Raw genomic sequence first — 24,398 nt, forward strand, 5'->3', positions numbered from 1 at the left:
CCCTGCAAACCCACCCCCCCACTGCAAGTTAAAAATAAATCTTGACTGGTAAAAATTTTATTTTGCCAAACCAGTATTGTCTACAAAGCTCTTTATCAATTAGTGCTGAAAAAACCAACATTGCTGCTGTATAATATCAGAGGTACAAAGAAAACACATCTGATTAAAGAGACATGCTCAGATGTCATGCATTTGTTCAAACCTGCCATAAACATTAATAGCACTAATTAAGAACATGTAGAGAAAAGACAATACAGGGGTAATAAAAGAAAGCAGTCCTGTACAGGACTATTCTGTATCTACTTCACTATCCTCGTGTGATGTTTGCCGAGTCTTGGAATAACAGCTCACAAGGTTACAGCAACTCCATACACAGTGGTTCCAAAGAATGAGAATGTTAAGCACCCTTATGAGTGAAACGTGTAATTTTTAAAAAAAATTATTTTAAAAGAAAACATTAAACTCCATTTGAAGCCCTTGTCAAACAGTTAAATTGGGACCTTTTATGGTTACAGACCACAAGATGCAAAGCTTCTTTTTACCTACTTATAGCAAACAAAAACAAAAAATCAAAAAACTTGAACTTACTTTAATGAGATTAGCACCTCCTTTTTCACAACCAATATGGTATTTCTTCTCAGGTGTCTGGAATGCTAACAACTCTTTTGTTACTCCAAGGTGACCCTCTAAGATAGTTTCTTCGACACCTGTTTCCCCTGTTCTTTTTACTTCATCCTGCCATTGAAGAGAAAGTTAGGAAACTCTAAACAATATACATTTACCAAGCTTAAAACTGTACTTTACAACAAAGCAGCAAAAAGCTGATTACCAGAAATAAATTGATCCTAAAACTTACCCTAATCCTCTTAAGCCAGTCAATTTCATTATTGAGAAGAACTTCAGCATTGGGTACATTAATATTACTGTTGTAAGCATAGTTAAGAAGATGTCTTAAGAGAGTGAAGTAGTCTCCAGAATGCTTAGCTCTCTCTCTTGCAGTACTCTATGTAAACCAAAAACAAATTATATAGAATTCATATACGCTTCTACTTACAGTGCAACAGATTTTCCCTAAAACTGGCAATAAATATGAAAGCAAAGAAGTATAGGGTTATTTTTAACTTTTTGGAAGTTTTCAGTTGTATTTAGCTGTTAATGAATAACTTCCGCACTATTTTAGTAGCAATTTTTATACCTGAATGGGAAACAAACAATGAAGTGATCTAATGTTCAAGAGAGCCATGAGCATGCAGAATTGAAAAGCCCTGGCAGGCCCAGTAAAAGAAGGCAATAACTGTAGGTATCCATCTAATCTGCTAATGATTTTTTACTTGAAGGTTAGCATTCACTGAAGATCAAATGCATACATTAAAGCTTATTGTTCATGTTCTTATTAGAAAATGCAAAAAAGACCCTTTCCCCCCTCATCTAACTCAAATGGAAATTGACTGTGCTGCTTGCCTACAGAGGTCAAAAAGAATCTGTGTTTTAGTGACTTGTTAATAGCAATTTGCTTTTTCTTGCAGATATTTTGTCTTATTACTTTTTACAGAAATTCACATTGTACTTAAGCCTTTACCTCTAAAAACTTACCCCTAGAACAGTAAACAGCAGGGTAATGAAGAAAAGAAGAGGTCTCTGTCCCATGCAACACCTGGTAGCCATTAAAAAGAATTGCTCCTGTGCCATCTGACGAACAGTTCTGGAAATCATTTAATAGAAACATTAAATACAATCTCCCTATTCAAACAGGACATTAAAAAGAACAATTAAATTTGTGCTTATCTGCTTAATGCCATTTTCTAAAACTGTACATAATGTAAGAAATGGGAATACTTTAATTATTCACTACCCATCACATTGTTTCTCCTTGCAGTGAAATTTTAGACACGTGAATTACTATTACAAAACCTGTTCCACAAATCAAATATTTAAAGGTAGAAAAAAAGAAACCATTCAGCACCTAATCACTAAACCTTTGCAACTGCCAGCAAATACTGCATAACACAACAAGCAATTTGCAACCCTAAATAAATTTTTCTGTTTTTTTCTAATCAAGCACCAGTTGTGCCTGAAAGACAAAATAAAACTAAAGTAAAACTGCTCTTATATATCACTACACCAGTTTGCTGAGCATCTATGAAGTGATCAAAATTTATCATTAGTAAGAAATGAGAAAAATTGACCCCTTGAAAATTCAAGTGGCTAGAATTAAAGGAAACTTTCCATTTAAGAACTTAATCTTACCACTGGAATAATGTGGAAATGGATAAGCTTAAGGAAAAAAAAAATTAAGGCAAATCCTATTCTTTCAAGTTGTAAGATGAATTGTCTGAGCATTATAGCTTGTAAAAACTGTTAGAAACAACTCTGCTTGGGTGGAGAGAGAATACAAGTGAATGCTGTGCTTTATGAAAGTATCTCATCATATGAGAAACCATATTTTACAGTCTTTTTTGTGTGGCTGTCATTGTTTTCTGCCCGTGAGGTCACTGTGGAAAGCACACGAAAGAATCCTATTTCCTTCAGAGATCTTTCATGAGCAGTTAACTGTGCTTCAAAGACATGCAAGAATGACCACAAGGTCAGAGCAAAGATGCACCTAGCTGAGCACTCTGCCTCTGACATACACCTAAGAAAGTGCACAAGAAGAAGGAAGCATGCTGACACTTCTCCAGAATGTTCTCTCAGCTACTAACAATTTGTGGTTCGGGAAGACTACCAAAAGCAGTATTTCATAGCCCTCACTGGACAAATTCATGAAAGAACCCCTCAAACTATTTCCAAACTGAAGGTTTACACTGCTTAAATGTTATGCTCAAGAAGTTCTTATACAAAGAAACACTGTTCTCTATTTATTCTCCCTTTGCTACTTCTGATTTTAAAGGTCTCTGTGGTATTCTCCTCCCACCATTTATCTCTTCTCCAATATGAAGTGCCCCAAGCTATTCAGCTGTTCCTCAGATGGAAGTAATTTCAGAGCTTTGATCTCCCCTGTCACCCTTCTCTGATCTTTGCAAGTTCTACTACATTGCTTTGAGTTGCAGAAGACTGTGGGGTGGAGGGGGTCTGTTTTGTTCTTAATAATAATTGACGTTTTAAGGGATCCGATTGCTGAGCTGAAGTTTTCATAAAACTTCTCACAGAAATTTCTTTTAAGCTGCAACCCTTCAACTGCTTGGGACACATCACAGACACTCCTCAGGTTCATGCACTTAAAGGCAGAATGAAATAGATAAAGGTGGTATTTTCCTCAGGTGAGAAATGTGACCAAGGAAACACATACTTCACACTGTTATGCCCCCAAGGAGCATGTGGTATTTGAACACAAGTATTATATTTTCGTGACCTCTAACAATCTAAGAGCTCTTAAGGAACCATGGGAGGGATGCAGCTGCCTAAACACAGGCATCCAGTGCCACGTTAGACACCATGACAACAGCGTAGAGCTGGCAGATAGGACACGAGTTGTGTGATGAACTCACAGTCACCCAATGAAACAGCTGTAGGCCAAATGCCTCCATTAAGGCAGGCAACCTGAATCCCATCCTATCGATAGCTCCAGGATACAGATTTCTGTTTAGTTAACAGAAGCCAGCCTCTTCAATGGGTATAAGTGCCATTGCTTTACACGGGCAGTAAGAATTTTTATTTATTTGGGCCACGTATGTATGACCACCAAACACTTTGCAGCCATCAGTGGAATACTTCTGGGTTCCAGGATCATTTAGGACTAACTGTTCAGCTATCTGCTGTTGACTAAGCCACTCTTGTATTCAGGGGTCACCACTATAAAATCAATTACCTTGGAGCGTAAGAACTGCTCTAGTATTTAGTATTAAACATTTTGCATTCTGTTTCTCAATTTATAGGTAGCATGGTTATGCTATGAGGAAACAGCGTAAGTCCCATACAATCTCAACCTCTGAAAGAAACAAACAAAACCCACAATCCATCTGATCTTTTCCAGAATTATGATATTTGTGAGATCTGAACTTGATCGTCTTCCTTGTCTTTTATGGTAAACCAAAAACATTTTCTCACATGCATATTTTTGCTCACATTGTTCTCTGATTGAGGACAGGAGATTAGAGAACAATAGTTGAAAGTGGAACGATATTCAGAATTCTGTCTGGTATTTGCTAAACTTTCTCTGCACTGCAAACACTAAATTTGTTTCCACATTAATTCAGAAGAGGAACTTCTTTTTAGCTTAGTTCAACTTCACGGTCTTAATTTTCAAAGCAGTCTTCCGTTTCTACTCATGTTTATGCTATTCTAACCATCACAGAATGCAACTGTTCATTATTACAAGTCAGATTATCATATATATCAGAAATCTTACAAGTATATGAGAGAAAAGAGCTCAGTGGTTAGCTTCTTGTACTGACAGTATGAACCATTTTTCCATACAATAAATTCAGCTCATTTCCCATTCTGGTGGAGAAAGAAAGCAGAGGTAAGGAGCTGAGCAGCAGTCCACTGCTTAGATAAGAGAAGCCCTTAAAAATTTTATCGCCTCTGACAAAAACAAACCAACCAACCCTATCCATTAATGCTACTCTTCATTTTAAAGGGCAAAAGGCTAACATACCTGGGGAATTAAGCCACTGCTGTTCAGACTTGGGCTGACATGCCAACAAAATGTGTGGAAAGAGAACCCCAGCTTGGGGACACATCTAGTTTCTTCAATATTTTAGGAAGAAAAGTACAACAGTCAACTATTCAGTAGGCATAACAATATGAAATAGTTGGGATTCAAATTCAGCCAACAAAGCTCAAATCAGCAAGAAGAGTAACCATTGGAAGAGACTAGCAAAACCATGACAGATAGTCCCATCTGTAAATCAGGACTGTAGGTTTTGCTAAAAAGACCTTCTACCTCCATCACAAACTGTGTTAGATAGAACCTGCACAATGAAATTCAGAGACTAAACTGTTTAAGACTTACAGATTTAGAAGTTCCCGATTTGAACCAATAGTTCACTTCCTTAGGGAAATATGACCAGAACAGAAAAATCCTCACAAAGAGCACCTGCAGTTTTGAAAGACTGGAAGAGTGGGAACAAGTCATCTTTGGTCTAGGTTTGTCACTGGCACTATTCTGTTTGTAAAAAACAGAACATTGCTGTCTTGCTAGTAGCTATTTTAGTATTTTACATTGTGCTGTAAACGTAAAACAAAGCAGACTAATTATTTTTTGTAACCAATTAACAGTTATGGGGGTTTTGTTTGTTTTTTGGGTTTTTTTAAAGTAAATGTTAACGCAGCTATTCTGTGAGTTCTTGCAGCAAAAAGGCATTATGGGCACAGCATTTTTAGAGTGGGAAGAATCACAAAATAGATTCATAGTAACAAAAGAATATCCCAGTATTTTCTTCTTTCAATTATTCTTGATGACAAAATCCTGGCCTATTAACCCAAACCAGTGAAAGTGATAGCAAATAAGAAACTTTTAACCCTGACACCTGATAAATGGTGGCAGAGATAAAAAACAAAAGAAGAGAGATACCTAGCTGTGATGATAGCTTTCCAGCCCACATAAAGTGACAAGAATCTCAGTTTGTGATATTCAAAGCTTCAAGAAAGGTTTTAAGACCATTTCATGAGACATACGTCACACCAGAAGCAGCCCCAGAAGTTTTAATGTTGTAATACAGCCAATAAATAAGCATGGCGGTCACACAGATTTGGCCACTATATTAGACAATAATCTAAGTTCTCTGAAGTTATTATTTGTGGAGATACACTTCTTATTTACAAACTAAACCTGAGAACTGCTCACTGAACTTAATATGCAAAGAAATACTTCTGTCTGCAAAGTGTCGATACCAAACACTAACTGAAATATAAACAAATGCTGATGAACACTTGAGAAATGTCACTTAAATTCCAAGTACAATGCCAGAAAGTCAGATAACTACACTGAAATTTATTATAAAAATTATCACCCATTACTTACATTTGTACAATTAAGATCATGTAAAAAGCCACAAATCTGATAAATCTTTGGACCCACATAAAAAAATAATGAAAGGATGGGGCAGCACTACCATTTGCCCATGCTATTCAGCTGTACTGGTACTCCAAATTTGACATGTGGCCAATATACACTATCAAAATAGTAACTTGATATCAACTGTTGACAGTTTTAAAAATAAAATTTAGTGATTTCTTACTCATCAGCCTTCAAAGTTACCAAAAATAGTGAAAGACAGCTTGTTTCATTTAATATGTAAAATTACAACATACATTTGTCAGCATGTTTTGTTAAACTGATCTAAGTTTAACAGAGCTGAAACTGAAAGCTGAAAATTCAACATCCCATATCAAAGGTTGCAAACTAGTAAAGCTTATGGGTTCTGATAATAACACTCCAGTTTCACCAACGTGTGCAAGTAGTTTACTGTAAAGAGATACTCTGATGATACTATTGATCCTTTTGTTATGGTGAATATTGCTGAACATAAGACTTTTCAACCTGTTTTATCTAGAAAAGTAAAAAACCCAAAACATGGTGCTGAAATTCTGACCCCAGTCGTCAAAGAGCCCCAAAATCAAACCCATTTAAAAATAAACAAAAGGCTTAAAAAAATTACAATAATTTCTGATTTCTGTCATTTCTCAAAGTTAAAATATTCGTGGAACAACAGCAGAGATATCTTACAAAACTAGAATTAAATCTTTAGTAAGGAAAAGTAGAAAACCCAAAACATGGTGCTGAAATTCTGACCCCAGTCGTCTCAGAGCGCCACAATCTGACTCCATTTAAAATGTACTGAAAGGCTTAGACAACTTCACTAATTTCTGATTTCTGTCATTTCTCAAAGTTAAAATATTCGTGGAACAACAGCAGAGATATCTTACAAAACTAGAATTAAATCTTTAGTAACAGTTCAAAGCACCAGTAACTTTAAGTTTAATAACATACAAAAACTTTCCACCCGGATGGCTTAGAAAAATACAGACCCCAATATTTCACATCAGAATTTCAGATGGGCTAGAAGTCACAAGACACGCATCATACAGATGCTGTATCATGCAGATGTTGCCTAAGGAAAATGTAGGAATAGCTTGGAAATAACAAGAGACCTCTGAACTCTATGGCAAGACTGCAGGGCAACAGAACCACATTGCTCTTGGCAGGTCCTGCTGGTTTTCCCTGTCCGTCTGTCCCCCAAGAGTGCTAAGGATTCCACAAAGATGCTGCTACTGCACCAGGTGACAGCTCCAGTGCGACAGCTCTACATAAAACGTGTGAGTCAGTGAAGAGTCACAAGTGTACCACTCCAATGCAAGAAAACCAGAGGATTAAATCTTAACTTCCCCTTCTCCTCAAACTGCCAGCACTGTATCTTGTCTTTACTTATCAGAAAAAGTATAGCAAAGTTGTTCTATACCTAAGTCACTTAGAATATTCTAGTGTTGTGAGTATTCACAGAATTTCTGGAAAACATGAAGTACCTATTATTTTATTCTAAATAAGTTGTTCTAAAGCCATCAGTAGCACATTATCAGGCATCCATCTGGCTTGACAATATCCTCCATATCAGTACGAAGATGATGGGACTGATAAAGCTACCACTTCAGGATAGGTATCCAAACTACAGAATTATATTGCTAAACAGTAAATTAAGACAACTGCAGAACAATCACTTAAGTAAGAAGCCACTGCTCTGCGTTTAGGCTTTATATTAATTTTGAATTGTAAAATAATATATGTGATTTTAAAAAAACCGCCACCGCCACCAAAACTTACTTGCTGTGACAGTGCAATAGCAAATCAATGATAAACGTCTGCCATGCCTTTTCTTTACTGAGTGCATCCAGTGCCGTTGGAATCAAAGCAAAACACAGGGTCATCACCTCCAATGCTTCACAGCAAACTTGTTCATCTTCCATGTCTGGTTCATTTCCTGCATTTGTCTGTGGAAAATAAACCAGAGAGCACAAAGTGGGTATAGAAAAAAAACCCCAAGAAACCCAACTGGCTCCAAGGTATATACACTAAATACAAACACAATCATTTAGTACACAAATCTGTGGTTTTTCAGTGCCAAGTATTTTATGCACTCAGATGTGATTCAAAGCACTATGCGGGATGCCCTGAAATTCCAGTACTGTGCTTCTCAAAGGAGGATTCCAAGCATGAACTTAAGTAGCCAGAAGTTAAACAGGAAGCTTGTAGGCAAAAGTTGATTCAGTTAGTACTGTTGGGGTTTTTTTGTTGGTTTGTATTTGGGTTTTGTCTGCTTGTTTTTTAAATTTTTAAATAAGATGCTTTTCTTCACTACTGGAGAACTCCAGAACCTGGAGTTTAAAGCTTTGGAAACAGTTACTATTTAAACAGAGAAAGGCTGTAGTGCTGTATGACTCATCAAGAAGTCCAGTTTTACAAAGCTTTGATACTCACAACTTATTTGACCAAAAGCTTCTTAATACTGCTAGAATTTATTCAGCACTCCACTAGTTTTCAGAAACATGAAACAGCTGAACCAAATTTCAAACCTAGTTGCTGAGGTGACTTTTGAAATTGAAAGGATAATATTTCTAATTGGTACATAGGTTATTCTTTCAATTAAACACGATTCAAGTGAGTTGATTTTTGTGCATTTTCCTAAAATAAATACTTTGGGGAAAAAAAAAGCAAGCCCTCTCCTCCATCTAAGCCAAAATTAATTAACTTGAAGTTTTGAAGAAACAGAATGGGAGCAGGTTTCAATCGTAATTCATAAGTAATCATGGCTGCAGGTTAGCAACATTAACCAGAGACATAAAATAAGTATTTGTTTTATATATGGAAAGGTTATCAAGATTAAGTAGGCAGAAAGAAGGGATTACAATGCAGAAGAGATAACTAATTGTAAACAGCAGCAGCAGAGGACAAAGTATGTCTCAGTCTGGCAAGAGACACTATCTTCTCTTTGCACAACAGCTAAAAACCAGAGACAGTCTCTACCACTGCAGCGGGAGGATGTGGTAATTCTGACGCATCTCAAGATATGAAAGTAAAAGCAGATGGGTTTCAACAAGTTCAGGACTGTACCTGCTCTGCACTGAAGCCCTGTTTAGAAAATAAAGTTATTTCTGCATGTCTGCAGGGATCTAGTAGAAAGGCAAAGTGCATTTTACGAATGAAGTACTTCCCTATACTCAGGCACCAAGAGCTGACTGGTCTGTAAAAGCAGCATACATGCACTATTTCAGATGGGTATGGGCCTTCACTCAGCTAATTAAGGAAATGGTGGTTTGACACCACTGAAAGTTGCACATAGTCCTCTTCAACCACTGAGAGGACTCCCATACCAGAATTTTTTGAGGCAGGAGGCAGAAGAGCCTCCATAAAAATTATGCTCTCAAAATAATTTATCTTGACTTTAAAGTTTAACTGAATTCACCATTTAAGTTCAGAAGCTTCTTAAAGTGCTCAGAACATCCTTTCAGAAGTCATACTTGACGGGACTCCTCTGAAGTGCCTCTTAAAAAAAAGATTTACCATAGTTGCGCCTTTGATGTTATTAGGAATTGCTGACGTCATTCCTGATTCCACAAAAAAATCGGTCTGCTTTTGTTCTTAAACTAACATTTAATGATAAATCTCTACCCCACAGACTTAGCAAAATGCTCCTACGACCTATGAGTTAAGAGTCTAAGGTTTAGTGTTGAACTTAGAGGAATATGATGCAAGAAAAGCCACGTTCTTAATTTTAGAGAATTGCATTTGGTTATAGATGAGAGGAAGTAACTCCTATGGTAGTTTTATAAAGATTGAATATGCTGGTGACTGGCAAACACTGGCTTGGAGGAAAAAGTATCTTAAGAAAAATGCTTTCAATTTTCTATTTCTGCAATACTTTCCTCTCTTTTAATAGAGTGTACTTTATTCCCCCTTCTTATTACTTCTGCAATTTCTTCCTCTTTTTAGTTTCCAATTTCTCCCTTCAAGTTTTATTTCCCTTTTGCTTAGGGTAAACCAAATGCAGCTGCAATTTGTTACAAACGTCCATGTAAGTGTCAATAAAAATCCATACCCCCTCCCCTTCCCAAAGACCTTTTAAGGATGATTGATAACGCACAGCTTAAATTTCACCTATTTTAAAACTTCAATTGTTCGAAAATATTTTTACAGAACTTAACTGTACAATTTTCACCCAGAAAAATGCCAGAAGAGAACATTTTGGTGTATTCTCCTTTTGTGTATTTTCTCTCGTGCGCTACTGCTCTTAAAACATCAAATGTATAGATGTAAGAGCACATCTTCACGTGCCTGGACTGTCACACAAACTAAACCACTTTTTATACGCTCTAGTTGTATCACCTCCCCCACCCACCCTGCCAAAACCCAAAAAAACCCAACTTCATTTCATGAAGAAGTCATTCTTGCAGCAATAGAAGCAGATGCCATTATACCACTACATAAGCTAAGAAAGGTGTTGCATTTTGCTGAAGTAAATGTTCTTCCTCTAATTGATCATTTAAGCACAACAGCTAACACACCAAGAATAAAACTTCCCTATATGTTCCTTTCCCTTTTACTCTCAGCCAAGTATTGATGAGTACTAAACTTGATTTTATAAGGTGAACAAATGAAGATGTTTAGTGAAAAAAAAATTTTTTAAAACCACTGTCAAAATATAGATTACTATTTTCTGTAACTGTAAGCAACATTCGTTAAACACAAGGTGTGTGATAACATATATAAGCCCCAATTCCAAACTGTTTGTGTAAACCACATAAAATCATGAAGATGGTCTACATATCTACATAATAAAAGGAAAAAAGCCATATAGGATTAGCAATTATTTTGTTTTACCAGTGCTTCAGTGCTAATTTCAGATCAATTAGCTCGTTTCTCATTCTAGACTGCACATAAGCTTTCAATCGACTTCTGTAAAACAGACCTTTTAAATTTGAAGACTAGAAAAATTAGCATTGCAAAGAAGTGCTTATTTATTTAGATATGGAATCTAACTGGGCTGAAAACATGTTAAAGCAGCTTACAGAACTGGTGCATTTTTGAACTGACACCAGATTCAAGTTACAACTAAATAGCTACGAGAAAAGGAATTTGGAATAGAAAATTAAACTGTGGTTTGACAACTGACATATCATACTAGACTCCAAAATACATAATCACCAAGATAACTACCTAAAAGCTCATCACACTCTAAGCCTGACCTGGTTGACACTGTCCCTTTTGTAAACAAAGGAACAGTTATATAGAAAAGTTGCTTAGGAATTCTTACCTTTTCATAGATTTTACTAATTTCCTCATTCGAGCTGAAAACCAGCTGAACTGACCCACAACCTGATGCCCAAACAATTTTTTGTACTGCCCTAATAACACAGATATCAGGGATGTATTTTGAAGCCTGAAAAAAGAGAAATAAACCAAAGCAACATTAAAATGCAGCTGCAAATAACATTACAATGGATTCTAAATTCTCACAAATGTATTTATAGAAAGTTTAAAATTTAAAAATTTAACGAAGAGTTTGTTCTTAAATAGAGAAAAAAAAAAAGATGTATCTTGAAAAGCATTTGTACTTCACTTATGTAATATTTCATTTTTTAATAGAAAGTAGCATGTATTTTAGTTATATTACAGAATCTTAAATCGTAATGCTACAAGTACCAGGAATTACAAGAAAGTGAACATTTTTGATAAGCAACCAGCAACTCTGATTCTGAGTAAGACTTAGCAGAAACTACCAACTTCAATGCTAAAACATTCTTGTTTTGGAGGGGAAAAACCCAACAAACCACCAAGCATGCATCTGGAAGGCAGCTAGCCTCTGAAGTAATGTAACAAGTTGAAGTTATTTTAGGGTTTGTCCCCCCCCATGATATTTATTGTGCTAGCCGATAGCTAGACAAACTAACGCTTATCAAGTATGTGATTAATATACAAAGGGATTATTCTATATTCAAGTTATACAGGGCTTAAAATTAATAAGAACACAGATCAGGTATCTTATGAATGCAGACTTACTCTTCAGTATTTTCGGCATGGTCGGAGTTAAAACCCAATAGTTTCTACTAACATACAAACATTACAAAACATACTGCAAATGCCATTATTTATAGTTTGTATCAACATTCAAAAAACCCCCGAACCTATCTGGAGTCTATATTCAAAGTGGAACTGTCCAAAAAATGGGCAATCTTTAAAAGCATATGGTAGACCTCAAAAATTTCAGATTTAATTTTTCTAATGCTCAGATTTAATAAAAAAAGGATACTCTAACAAGCTTAACTAATAAGCTAGCTGCATCAGGAAACCTGAACAATGTGCATTCTTGCTGATATGGACATTAACAGTAGTTACAAGAAAAATAACAGGTATTTCACCTTTGCCACAAGCAAAGCAACCTTACAGTAACAGCATCACAAGAAAAATTTGTCACACAGAAAAAGAACATTTCCTTTTTTTATCTCATTGTAGTCTTAAAATCTTGAAGTATCAAAATTTTTTGAAAAGGTGAAGATTTCTTTCCGTGCTGTAGTCTTCTGTCTGGCCTACAGAAACCATGTCAGATTTATTTTTTTAAAAATTGTGAGGTCAGTTGAAAAAGAGCCTTTGACCGTCAAAACATTAAAATTAAAAAAAGTCTTTCAAAGGCAAGCTACAATACATATGAAATATAAATCTACAGCAGTTTTCATAATTTCAGAAAATTATAGACAGTACTTTAGCAGCAATACTGTGTAGACTCTTGTAAAAGAGATTAACTTTTTTTTTTGCTTTGGTGTGCCTGGTGAAAGAAAAATTATTTCCAAAAAGGAGAAAGGCACAATTGAAAACCTTTCTTCATACCTTGCCTCAAAAGACATTTCTTCTGTGGAAGGAAGTTAATTAAATCAGAGTTCAACTGGCTGATTTTACACATACAATCACCTATGGATGCAACACCACCACTAATGGAAGGCAGATGGTTCAGTCTCGCAGTCTAGTATATTGTGCTTTCTTTAGAGACTGCTCTTTGTTCAGAAGAAACAGTGCACTTTTCAACATTAAGATGATAATACAAGACTACTTTAATTTAGGTAGCTCAGAACTGTTTTGGAGATAGCTTTGCAGAGATTCTATACAGTATTGAAAAACAATATTCACTGCTTCCACACTGGAAACTGAGGGATCCCAATTCACTGTGGAAGAGGAAGTTGCAGTAGTTCTGATTTTAGCTTCTGCTGAATTCAGCAGAATTCACTAATGTATTCACTAACATGACTCACAATTCCAAATCCAAATGGGGTTTGGTCATACCATACAGTACCATACAGATAAGACTACTACATTTGCAAAGCACATTCTTTAACCTTACCGAGCTCCACAATCCAATTTTTCAGTCGTATCATGAATGCATTTTCAATATATAAAGACACTGGCAAAGATTTGAGACTTTTATCTTTCAGCATTTAAAAATCATGCTTAAAATTTAAAAACTCCCTCCACTTTTCTGTTTCTTTTCAAGAAGAGAATGTTACTCAGAAACCAAAACACAGAAGACCAAAAAAAGAAGAAAGTACCACAAAAATGTTTTCTAAATACCCATTAATTTCTTTAAATGTATTACATCAGGTTTCTGAAGTTCTGATCTAAGTGTAACAATATTCACAATCCATTAAAGAGCTTGTACAGGACCTACCTAGTTCATTTAAGCCTCTTCATGCTATTAGACACTGAATTTCATAATCACATAATGGAAACATTAAATACTTTCAATTAGTTAACAGCTTATGAACCATATGAACATTACCTAAAATGTTTCATGACATTTTAGAAGGAAAATCCATGTCTTACAAAGCAATAAATTTAAGGATTAAAAAAAAAGGATACTACAGGAAAAAAGGTCATACAGAAAGGAATTCACTAACCTCATCAGATATTTGCTGTGCAAGACGTATTGCTACATTTCTTAGCATGCATTCTGAAGTTGGATTAGGAATGTTTTGTAGGGCATTTTGTAGCACCACTGCCTGGTCATGCGTAGCCTGGTTTATCTGGAAGAAAGTATTTCTTATACTTATTTTTACATGGAAAAAATAAAGCAAGAAGATATGAAAATATAAAGTTACTTGGAAAGCTTTGGTAGAAGTATATAAGATCTTTGAAGGAAAACTACTTACAGAAACTGCAAACACCAAGAAAAAGAAACACCCTCATTTTCAGATAGATACCATCACATCTGAAGACGTTGTATGCTACAGTGCACGATCATAGAGTACAAGCAGTTAAGAGGAGAGGCACTTGCTCAAAGCTACTTATGTTTCGGCGTTTGTTTATTGATCAGACTATTTCAAGTTAACAGAATGTTCAGCATTACAATGCCTCTTTCCCTTTCTGTTGATGTAGGAAAGAAAGGGTTTGCAAAAACAATTGCTCTCCCTCTCGATTAGCTAATAGTGTCCAGACAGAACATGGTTGCAGTGTTCATTACAGTTAAGTACATTTTAAACATTTGGGTTAGAGCACTATTGAAAAATTCTGTTCCGGATTATCCCTCCTGTTATTTATTATACTTTCACAACAGAAACAGCTGCAAGACAAGTTTTTAATCTTTTCTGTATTGGTTTGAGCATAGAGTTCCTCCTCCTTGGGCTGACAGAGCTCCATAGTTTTGACAGTTCAAATCTGAAATGTTTTTTTCCCTCTCATAGACAAACTTGCTTGAAAAAACTGTGTGCTGTAGTTAGAAGTTAAAGCTTCTTGTACGAAAGAATTTCTTCATTTTCTAGTAACATTCCATCCAAAAAACCTGTCTCAAATGCTCCTCAAAAGACACACTGTGAAGTTGGTCTGTAACACCTGGTGCTGGTCATATCCCTTTGCTTTGTCAGCTTCACTAAGACACTTGATTCAGGGAGCAAAATTACAGAACTCCCACTGAAGACTGCAATAGAGCTTACACAGTCAATTAGCTATCAGAAGCAGGTTGTAAAAGGATCAAACAATATACATGGGGTAAATCAGGATCTATGTACCAGAATACTACGTTTAACAACATTATTGATTCAACTTTCCATGAAAGCAAGGAAGAAAATAAAAATTTAAAAGGTCCTAGTGACAGCAGCAGACCGGTAACTGGAAGACTGCAGATGCATAGTCTTGGTTACCTCATTCTCTTAAGTACTGACGGAAAGCCAAGACAGAAAGTTATGCTATGCTACTTATGCTTTAGATATGATAGATGAAAGGGATTTACAGATCCCACCTCCATCCCAAGGTGTAAGCTTATTGGTGCTGCAGCAGTTAAAAGTATCAAGACCAAAGTCCTTCAAACAGGATGACAATGACAGCAAGAATAACCGTGTTTTTTCCAACAAATCAGTTAATAATAGTTAGATGTTTGCAACACTTAACAGTGAATGTCAGTAGTCATGGACAAATGTTACTACCTCCTAAGAATCCCACGTCCATCCCAAGGTGTAAGCTTATTGGTGCTGCAGCAGTTAAAAGTATCAAGACCAAAGTCCTTCAAACAGGATGACAATGACAGCAAGAATAACCGTGTTTTTTCCAACAAATCAGTTAATAATAGTTAGATGTTTGCAACACTTAACAGTGAATGTCAGTAGTCATGGACAAATGTTACTACCTCCTAAGTGGTCAGCATAAATCTGTTTCAAACAGTACTTCAAGACTGTCGTTTCAAACAGTACTTCAAGGCTCAACTGATGTTACCTGTGTTCCAAACTGCCTTTTGAATAATCGTCATTAGAAAATAGGGCAGTAAAATTTACTAATTTTAAATAGACAAAAGGAGAGGGTGGCAAACATGTTTGCTTTAAGATGTTTCTATGATGTTCTAACATGAGACATGAAAAGGGATCTTCACCTCTGTGTAATCATCAAGAGTTTTGATTTCCTTGAAAAAGAATGAATCTGGTATCTTCCAACAGACGGAGCTAACCAGAACAGGTATTTATTTTTCAGACTTAAGGGGAATGTACTTCTCTGCTTCAGAGATGGATCTTAGTAAATATTCTGGAAGAAAGTGCTCTGAAGTGGGGCCCTCTGTGTATTCTAGAGTATAGGTTGATAGCTCAAATCAACTATTCGGGACACAACTTCACAAAAGAAAAAAAAAGCTGGAATTCCTGAAGCAAATGCCCAAGGACAGCAGCAAATTATAATTTTTGGGCTCTATGCTGTACGCATACTGTAAGAGGACAGAAATAAAATCTTGACCCACAACATTTATCCAGATGTAGAAAAACCAGCTAGCCATATTAAACATGCTAAATCTACTACTATAGACACCCAAGATCACAGTTCAGAACACCTGTGTTACACTTTCCCTTTCCAACTCTGAGAAATCTTAGGATAGGACACCTCTCAACTATCAGCACTTAACTTTGCAATGTACTTAGTTGTTCTCTGCAAGAATTTTCTACAAGCAATGGACAGAATTAGGAATCTAGCAAGCCAAGGACTTGGTTTTGTGTAGAAAAAGGGCTGGCATGACTCAACATCAGTTCTGCTGTTTTATGCTCTAATCATAAATAGGAGATATAAGAAATTCAGAGGCACATCCTTCAATAGACTCAACAGCTCAAAAGAATCAGAATTCGCACTTATGGAATAGATGTACTTGAAAATGGAAAGTTACCTGTACTGACAATCATGCAAACCATTGAAAATCATATATAGAGCAGGTGGATCTCACACCTAACTTTTCTACATCAGAGATTTGTTTAGTAAGTTGATCTCTTTTTTAGAATCATCAGACAACATTATCTGAAAGTACCGTGAGTTCCTGACATGCAACTCACTCAAAGAGACTGTCAATGGAGAGTAGACAGATGGTGCTGCAGACAATATAAAAACCAGATTACATTGCTATTTGCATCAAGGAAGATTTATATTACCGGAGAAATTGTACTTGTGCCTTCCACAACTGGCTGACAAGCTTCTGCCACAGCTCGAACATGGCCATATCCGATTGCTGTTAGCAATAATTTGGCTATTTTTAGAGCATTAAGGTAGGCACCCCTTCGAGTTTCCATATCTGCATTTGGCAGGAAGTTATTTCTAGTCAGCATGCTCAATACAAGAGGCAAACCACCACTTTTTAAGAAGTTGTATTGGAAGTCACTGGCATCTTCTCCCAGAGGTGCACTGGCAGGCATTAACAAGGCATAAACTACCTGTAGAACAAAACACAGAGTTAACTAACAGAAATGCACTAGCTTGAATACAGATGATTGAAGATGAGACTATGCTAGAATAATACTTAAGCAATGCTTTGACAGCATTGGCCATATATCAGTTTATTCCAGTAAATTGTTATGTATTTTCAATTGTTAATCTCAAACCAGAAATTGATCTTAGGCTTCCACAATGTTACAGAAAGGATTGCCCAAAGAGAGAATTGAAGATTTTTAAAGAACAGGCAAAGCATCACAAACCTCTGTTAGATACAGCACTTGTGAGGCAGAAGGACCAAAGAATAGAGAATCAAGGGATGGACTAAGGCTGCTTTCCCCAAGCTTTGCATGATCTAAACAAATAGCTCTTAGTTTCTCAACCGTAGTGTTATCTGCAATAAAAACACAACTTATAAACATTTTATAACACAACCACTCCAGAACAAGCCAGTAGTGTTTACAATTCTAAATCTGAAAAATTTTAAGTGTATCAGAAGAGTTGCAAAAAATGTAACTGACAGACAAGATCAGACTATGAAGTGGTCTGCAGTGATTATTTCTAATAGGATCACTTTTGTACTGACAAAGTAGTACTACAAAACCACTTCAAAATACAACACTTCTCCCCATTTTCACTGCAGTGCAGCACTGAACCCCAGTACCAACTGCAAACTATGCAACTTCATGTGACAGACAAGAAATAACTATCTGGGAAACACATACAATCCTAATTAGGGTAACAGTCATGAATTACAGTATCAATAAATTACCAGAAAGTGGAAAATACTCCCCTAACTTCCTTTTTATATAACAAGTGAGAAATTAATATATAGGGTATTACAATATAAAACAGGATAAAATGAAGTTTTACCTGGTGGCATGAGCTTCATAAGAACACGTGCTCCATCTCTAAGAGGTGGCATATTTAGGCTACTGCCCAAGTCCGCAACTTGCCAAAGAAAAGAGATGTATCGAGGATGCAGTGACATGATCTTAAAATAAGCAAATAAAAACCCCCATAAAAATTGTTAGTTAAGGACAAAGTACAGGGAAAAAATGCTTTTAAACTGTTCATTTCAGAATCTACATATATGCTTACCACTCCAGGCAAACAGCTTTCAACTTCTGGATTTGGACCATCACTGTAGTGATTGCCATGGTTGCCCGGAGAACCAGTTGAAGAGTCAGAAGAACTATCTGGACTTGAGGGCATATTAGAATTTATCTGTGTAAGCTTAGCCGTAATTAGCTGAAAAACACAATCATAGCTTTAATACTATGCAAAAATGAAGATTCTTTACTAAATAAGCATCTGATATAATGTTAATGGCATAATACAAGGAGGAGGAATGGAACTATTTCACAAGAATAAGTGATCCCATGCATGGTATTTTTCAAGCATTTACAAAAGGGAAGTGACATCTGAATTGACATAAATAATCAACCTGCAACGCTTACCGTTTTATCTTTGAGATTCAACTGCCCAATTAATTTTCTATCATCTGCAGGGTCCACCAGCTCACCACCGATGAACAGTTCTACTTTTGTGTGCGCACTATTGGCTTTAATACGATTGAGAATACAACGCCGTACTTGGCCAATCGTGTCATTTGTATGAGACCAAATATCCAAATCTTCCACCTGTCGGCCTTGGTTTGGAAAACGAACTACCAGTGTGATGTGTTTACCACGGAAAGCTCTGAAAATAAACAAACCAGATAAAAGTTATTTTTGCCCTCATTAAATAAATTATTTTTCCTGCTGTATTTTGTGTTGCAGATATTTCAACATCAAATCTTTATGTACGGTGGCATACTCCAGCATGAGATTATTTTGTGAAGGCACCAGCAATTATGCAAACATAACACACAAAAACTTTCAAGAAGCCACATTCTGCACAAGTGCATTAAACATATGGTCAACTTTACAGTCAGGTTAGGAACACTGACAGAATTAAAAAGTCTCTTATGAAGTTTTAGATCGTTTCTCTTGCTTGTAATTTCCTGCAAAGAAAGCTCAGACTGGCAATGACGTTTTGCTCTTTTAGCAAAACAACTCAGTTTTAAATGCACCAGGATCAGAAAAAGCCATCAGGTCACCAAGTCTTAACGCCTTTTGTCACAAGCTGTTAAAGTTGTATATTAGAATTACAATTTTAAAAATCAAAATGCTTTTACAAAACTCAAAAAATCAAAAAAAGAAGAAATGTTTTCACACGAGCAGTGATCACACTTCGCACAACGGCAGGGAACTCATTAGGAAAGATGTGCCCAGATAAGCCCAACAAACTAATTCCATGCAACAAAAGAGAGAAAAAATTCCTCATAGAAGCTCCTTGCTAACAAGACCTGTGAAAAAGTTAGTGTAATTAAATAAGTAATCCATATAAAAAAAGATGCACCTACAATCAACAAGAGAACTTACTTAGGACTAATCAATCAATATATACAATAAAAATGCTGTAGGAGCACTGCAAATTACTGACACATCATGAAGAAACAGCAATCTCTTCAATTTTTGTGACAAAAAGAGCATTTAAAATAAGGGGACAAACCCCCACCATGTCTAAAAATATGTTAGCTGCATCATAAATCCCTAGCAATCTCAGTGTATTCCTTATGTATTTTTGAGACTTTCATCCCACAGACAGCAGCTACTAACACTGGAACATTTGAAGTTTTCTGTTCTGCCTTCCTCTCTCAGGAAATAAAAGTATTTTGTTTGTGAAAATATATACGTAACATTGGATTTAAGTGTTTCCTTTCTCTTTGTACCACAGACAGAGTTAAAGAAGGAGCACCTAGGACTTAAGCTAAGTTTTTACTCAAGGACAAGTATAAGAAGAGGGAAGGTACACAGAAAATAAGTATACGTCCAAATGCTGTTCTCTTCTTCCTCTTCTTATGAGGAACTTAACAGAATATTTCATTTGGAGATAGTCCTAAATTTAAGCTTGCAAAGTAAGATTAGCATATCTGTAAACAACTCTGGAAGATGAAGATATACATTAACAACATGTTTTTTGTATGACAGGACTATGAAAAACAAAGAAGGTTTGCCCATGCTAACTCGAAGAACGGTATTGCTTTTAAATAATTATCTGGAAAAAAGAAATATGTCCAAAACAATCTAGCCACGAGGTACATTGTGCTAGTTATAGAACAAAACACCAGAAACAAGTTTATTCTCAGGTCTGCTGTCCCTTTCATATATGCCTGTATTTGCCTGGTCTTTCAAATTTATTTTTTTTTTTTTTTTTTGCTACAGATCAGAGTTTAGCTGTATTAGCAGAGAAAATGGAATTTTGAAACTTTAGAAATACATTGCCTGAATAGAAACCCTTTAGAATGTAAAAATCAAATAAATTAGTAACATTTTAGTTAACAGAAATCAGAATCACAGTAGTGCATTTTCACACATACCTTGACATAGGTAGAATAGTTCTCTCTTCGTGGTAATCACTGTCACATTCATTTATGTACTCCCTTAAAACAGTCAACACTCTCACCATTCGTATTGCTTCTTGTCTTGCACAATTGATACTGTCTTTATCTCCATCCAACACACATAATGTATCATAGGAGGCTTTCAGACGATCAAAACAGGACTGAATGAAGTCTTCATGAATCACTACCTAATTACATTAAAAAATTGGTGCAATTACAAGAAATATTAAAAACTATCTTTTCAGCAAGATAATCCAAAGATAGAAGTAAAAAAACCCAAACAAAACAAAACCAGGTAAGTTACTCTATAAAGTGTTTTATTCCACTTTAGAATAAACTCCCATTGATAAATAGCTCTAATTTAGTGTGCGCTTCAAAAATCTTGCATGTCATCAGTAGCTGTAACTGTACAGTGCAAACTTGCACTTAAATAGAAAAAGTGAAATTTTGCACAGTCCACTAAACAGGACTTTCTCTTATTCATTTCCTCAGACTATGTTAATCTCTAGCTGAAAATCTAGTACAGGTTAACTTACTTGACGCTAAGAGTGAATGCAGAACATTTACAGACCACCAGAACAACTATCTCTCCCCCCCAGTAACATAACCCAGTTCCAGATACACTCCTCTTCTGCATAAACTCAGAAAGAGATTTTGAGCTAGATTCAGTATAGTGACAGCTGCAGCAGATCTCTTCCTTCTGCCTGATATCTAACATCTCCTTGCTCCTGACCTAGACTGACACATAACCTATAGTATATCACTGTAAAAAGTCTGCAGTGTCTCCAGGTAGTAGTCTGCAATAGAAACATTAACAGTCATAGCTATGGCAGTAAACCACAGTCCAGTAGCCGCTTCTTAGAGGCAGCTCAGGAGCAGAGGAGTTACCAGCACACTGAAACAAAATACTTGCGTGCATGTTAAGTAAATCCAACACTTCCTGGAAGTGTCAGATCTAACCATGTGCAGATGGACAGATCTATGCATGCTCAGTAAGCGCAGACCTACAGCAAGAAAGAAGCATACAGCCCATCTGCCACTACAGTAAGATATAGCTTGAATGGCTGTAAATGCACCACCTAGAGCAGCTGTGCTGCATCTAGCAGACTGGCAGCTCTGAAGACTACAAAAGTGGTTTTGAGGACAAGTATGAAAATTGGAGTTTTAAGAAATACAGCTGGCAAGCTACCAACTGGAGATTGTCTGGAGGACAATATTCCCCCCCCCAAATTTGTGAAATCCCAACAGTTCATTTCCTCTGACCTTTCAGAAACTCATTATCTCTTCTCTCTGTCCACTGAAACACAGCTCCCGGACAGTATTAACATAGGGAGAAAAAAATCTCATTTGCTAGAGCTCAGCTTGACCATTATATGGGAACTCTGTGACCCTTTGTAAGGGACATGACATAAAAAAAGATTAGATTAGCTTGTGACAACACTCAACAGACCCATCCAGTGAACATACTAGTACAAATAAGTACCACAACTGGAAGTTCAACAAAAGGCTTACCTAAGTATATGATAGGAACTGTTTTCTAGGTAGAAAGAGCAAATACAACAGATCAATTTAATATAAAAAAAAATTATCAGAGTTCTGTCTGTAAATATCAGAAAAAACTCTTAATTCTGCATCTGACCAGAACCTGATGGCTGGACAAAGGAGTATACTCTCCAAAACGTGAAAACTGTTCTCTGTTTTCAAAGCTTTCAAGCATAAAAATATCACCAAATTGAATTTTATCACTGTTTTTCTATCATATTATATTCCAGTTTTCTTGTTGCTTGTTTGTTTTTTTACCTGATTAACTTGTAACCTTGGGCCAAGATTAGTATAGATCTCTTTAAGAAGATCTATTGCTCTGTTTGCGATGTCGTCATTTCCCTGAATCACAACCTAGCATAATAAAAAAAAGCATTAGAACACCTTAAAACTTCCTGGTATAAAATTTAAAAGACAAAACGACTACGTAAGTATCTTGACACAATAGTACGTCTGATTGTTTTATGAGGTGAAAGTGACTAAAATGCTTAGTTACAAAATACAATTAATACAACTTAAAGAGTCAAAATTAAGAATTAACTAGTCTAAAGGAGTTCAGAGTTAGCAAAAGCCCATGCTTTATAAACAGAATTATAGTGTTTATATATTCTTGTTTACATTACATATCCATTTTCGTTAGTTTCAGAGAATGAGACAACTATTTTTTCAGATGCTTGAACAATCTACATCACCAAAGACTTAAAAACAGAATTTTAAAGTATTTAAATGGCTGTGAGTGGGTGGAAGGGGGACAGGCAAATGACTTCTGCTTCTAATCTGATAATCTATATTTTAATTACTAGCCACCAGGTCTGAAAGCAGCCCTTACAGACAACCCCTGCAGGATACTGAGCTGAAGCTTCAGGAGTTCTGTCATGCTGCCAAATGGCAGGGCCGATCCAATTAAGTTGATTCCCACAACTAAAACACGCTAGCATTATGCAGGCACTTTGTACACAAACACTGTGTGAAAACTTATTCGCATAAAAATTGTGACCTACTTTGGTTTTAACTATTATCACCATGATTAAAATACCTAACCCTTCAACAAGCCACACCCAAAATTACTGAAGACTGCTGTTTTATATATGGCACGTTTTACAAAACACAGCCACGATAATCATGCCACAGTGTGCTACTGTGGGTTCTAATGCAGCTCTTGAAAACTAGAAATACTCTGAAAAAATTAAGTATCAAATTAGATACTGATGTTTTTCACCAATAGATTTGGCGAGCTTCAGAAAACTACAATCTTTCTATTGAAAAGCTATAACCATGTTCAGGCAAAAGGCTGTGGATATAAAAGAAAGAATCAGCCCAGTGATCACTTGGTCTAATCTAGAATCACTCCAGTTTACCATACTAGAATGAATGACATGAACTAGCTTACGAAGCGCAAAAAACAAAGTTTAGTTCTAATGTGCATGTGAGAGAGAGAGAAACCTACAGATAATTCAACTGGAATGATCCTTTCTTCAACAGTATAGGCAAATTTTTAATCTCATGTGTATACACAAATATACTTGATGTCTCAAATAACTTTCCATTAAACATCAGTCTGCAAAGTTACCAACTTGCATACTTGCTGGTAAGACAGTGGAGTCAATATCCATGCATTTAGTTTGAAAAAGTAGCTTTCTGTAATTTCAGTCTATAACTAATAAATTACACATTCCTAAAAACATAAAAAGAGACTGAGAAAGACTTAGCTGTTAACCTTTCAGATGTTTCCTCCAATTAACTTACCCTCCAAAGGTAGTCTAATCCTATTAATTCCAGATCATCCATCATATAGGCTCGTCTCTTTGCTACTAGCTTTCCTTCTCGACAGTTCACAGCTTTGAAGAAACGTTCAAAACATTTCATTCCATTTTCTGTTAATAGGGAAGGATCCAGCTGAAGCACATTATTTTCAAAGAAGTCCTTATTAATGTCAGGGTCTAAGTCTGGTTCATCCCCCATTAGTTTGGAATACCATTTAAAACAGGCTTCGCGATCACAAAGATAAACTGCATTTTCAGCTAAACACTTCCATATTTGCTTCGCCTGAGGGGCACAGAGCCACAGCTGACCATCCTTCAATAAAAATCTTGAGCAAAACAAAGAGACAATTAACAGCACTGTCTAACAGACATCTAGAGTTACAATTCAGTAAAAAGTACAGGCAAAAAGGTGAATAAATGTTATACATGTATATATCGTAAGTACGACCCTGAAAACTTTATTTACATCATCAGTCCACTCATAATTAGCCCCATG

The 24,398-nt window shown here is 36.1% G+C and overlaps 1 protein-coding gene across 2 annotated transcripts in view; it reads right to left on the reverse strand.

The window, feature by feature from the left end:
• Positions 1 to 24,398, reverse strand: part of USP9X (ubiquitin specific peptidase 9, X-linked) — a 79,952-nt gene that overhangs the window by 24,246 nt on the left and 31,308 nt on the right. For both annotated transcript variants that reach the window (XM_009283035.2, XM_009283036.2), the window contains exons 15-28: positions 23,886 to 24,228; positions 22,398 to 22,493; positions 20,574 to 20,785; positions 18,610 to 18,850; positions 18,251 to 18,400; positions 18,023 to 18,143; positions 17,413 to 17,543; positions 16,873 to 17,151; positions 13,879 to 14,004; positions 11,247 to 11,372; positions 7,760 to 7,926; positions 1,594 to 1,702; positions 857 to 1,003; positions 589 to 735 (exon numbers count right to left, since the gene is read on the reverse strand). In XM_009283035.2, the coding sequence (XP_009281310.1) occupies positions 589 to 735; positions 857 to 1,003; positions 1,594 to 1,702; positions 7,760 to 7,926; positions 11,247 to 11,372; positions 13,879 to 14,004; positions 16,873 to 17,151; positions 17,413 to 17,543; positions 18,023 to 18,143; positions 18,251 to 18,400; positions 18,610 to 18,850; positions 20,574 to 20,785; positions 22,398 to 22,493; positions 23,886 to 24,228 (2,395 nt within the window). The remainder of the gene's footprint in view (positions 1 to 588; positions 736 to 856; positions 1,004 to 1,593; positions 1,703 to 7,759; positions 7,927 to 11,246; positions 11,373 to 13,878; positions 14,005 to 16,872; positions 17,152 to 17,412; positions 17,544 to 18,022; positions 18,144 to 18,250; positions 18,401 to 18,609; positions 18,851 to 20,573; positions 20,786 to 22,397; positions 22,494 to 23,885; positions 24,229 to 24,398) is intronic.

The sequence above is a fragment of the Aptenodytes forsteri genome, unplaced genomic scaffold, assembly GCF_000699145.1.
Source record: "Aptenodytes forsteri isolate BGI_AS27 unplaced genomic scaffold, ASM69914v1 Scaffold2, whole genome shotgun sequence".
Lineage (NCBI taxonomy): Eukaryota > Metazoa > Chordata > Aves > Sphenisciformes > Spheniscidae > Aptenodytes > Aptenodytes forsteri.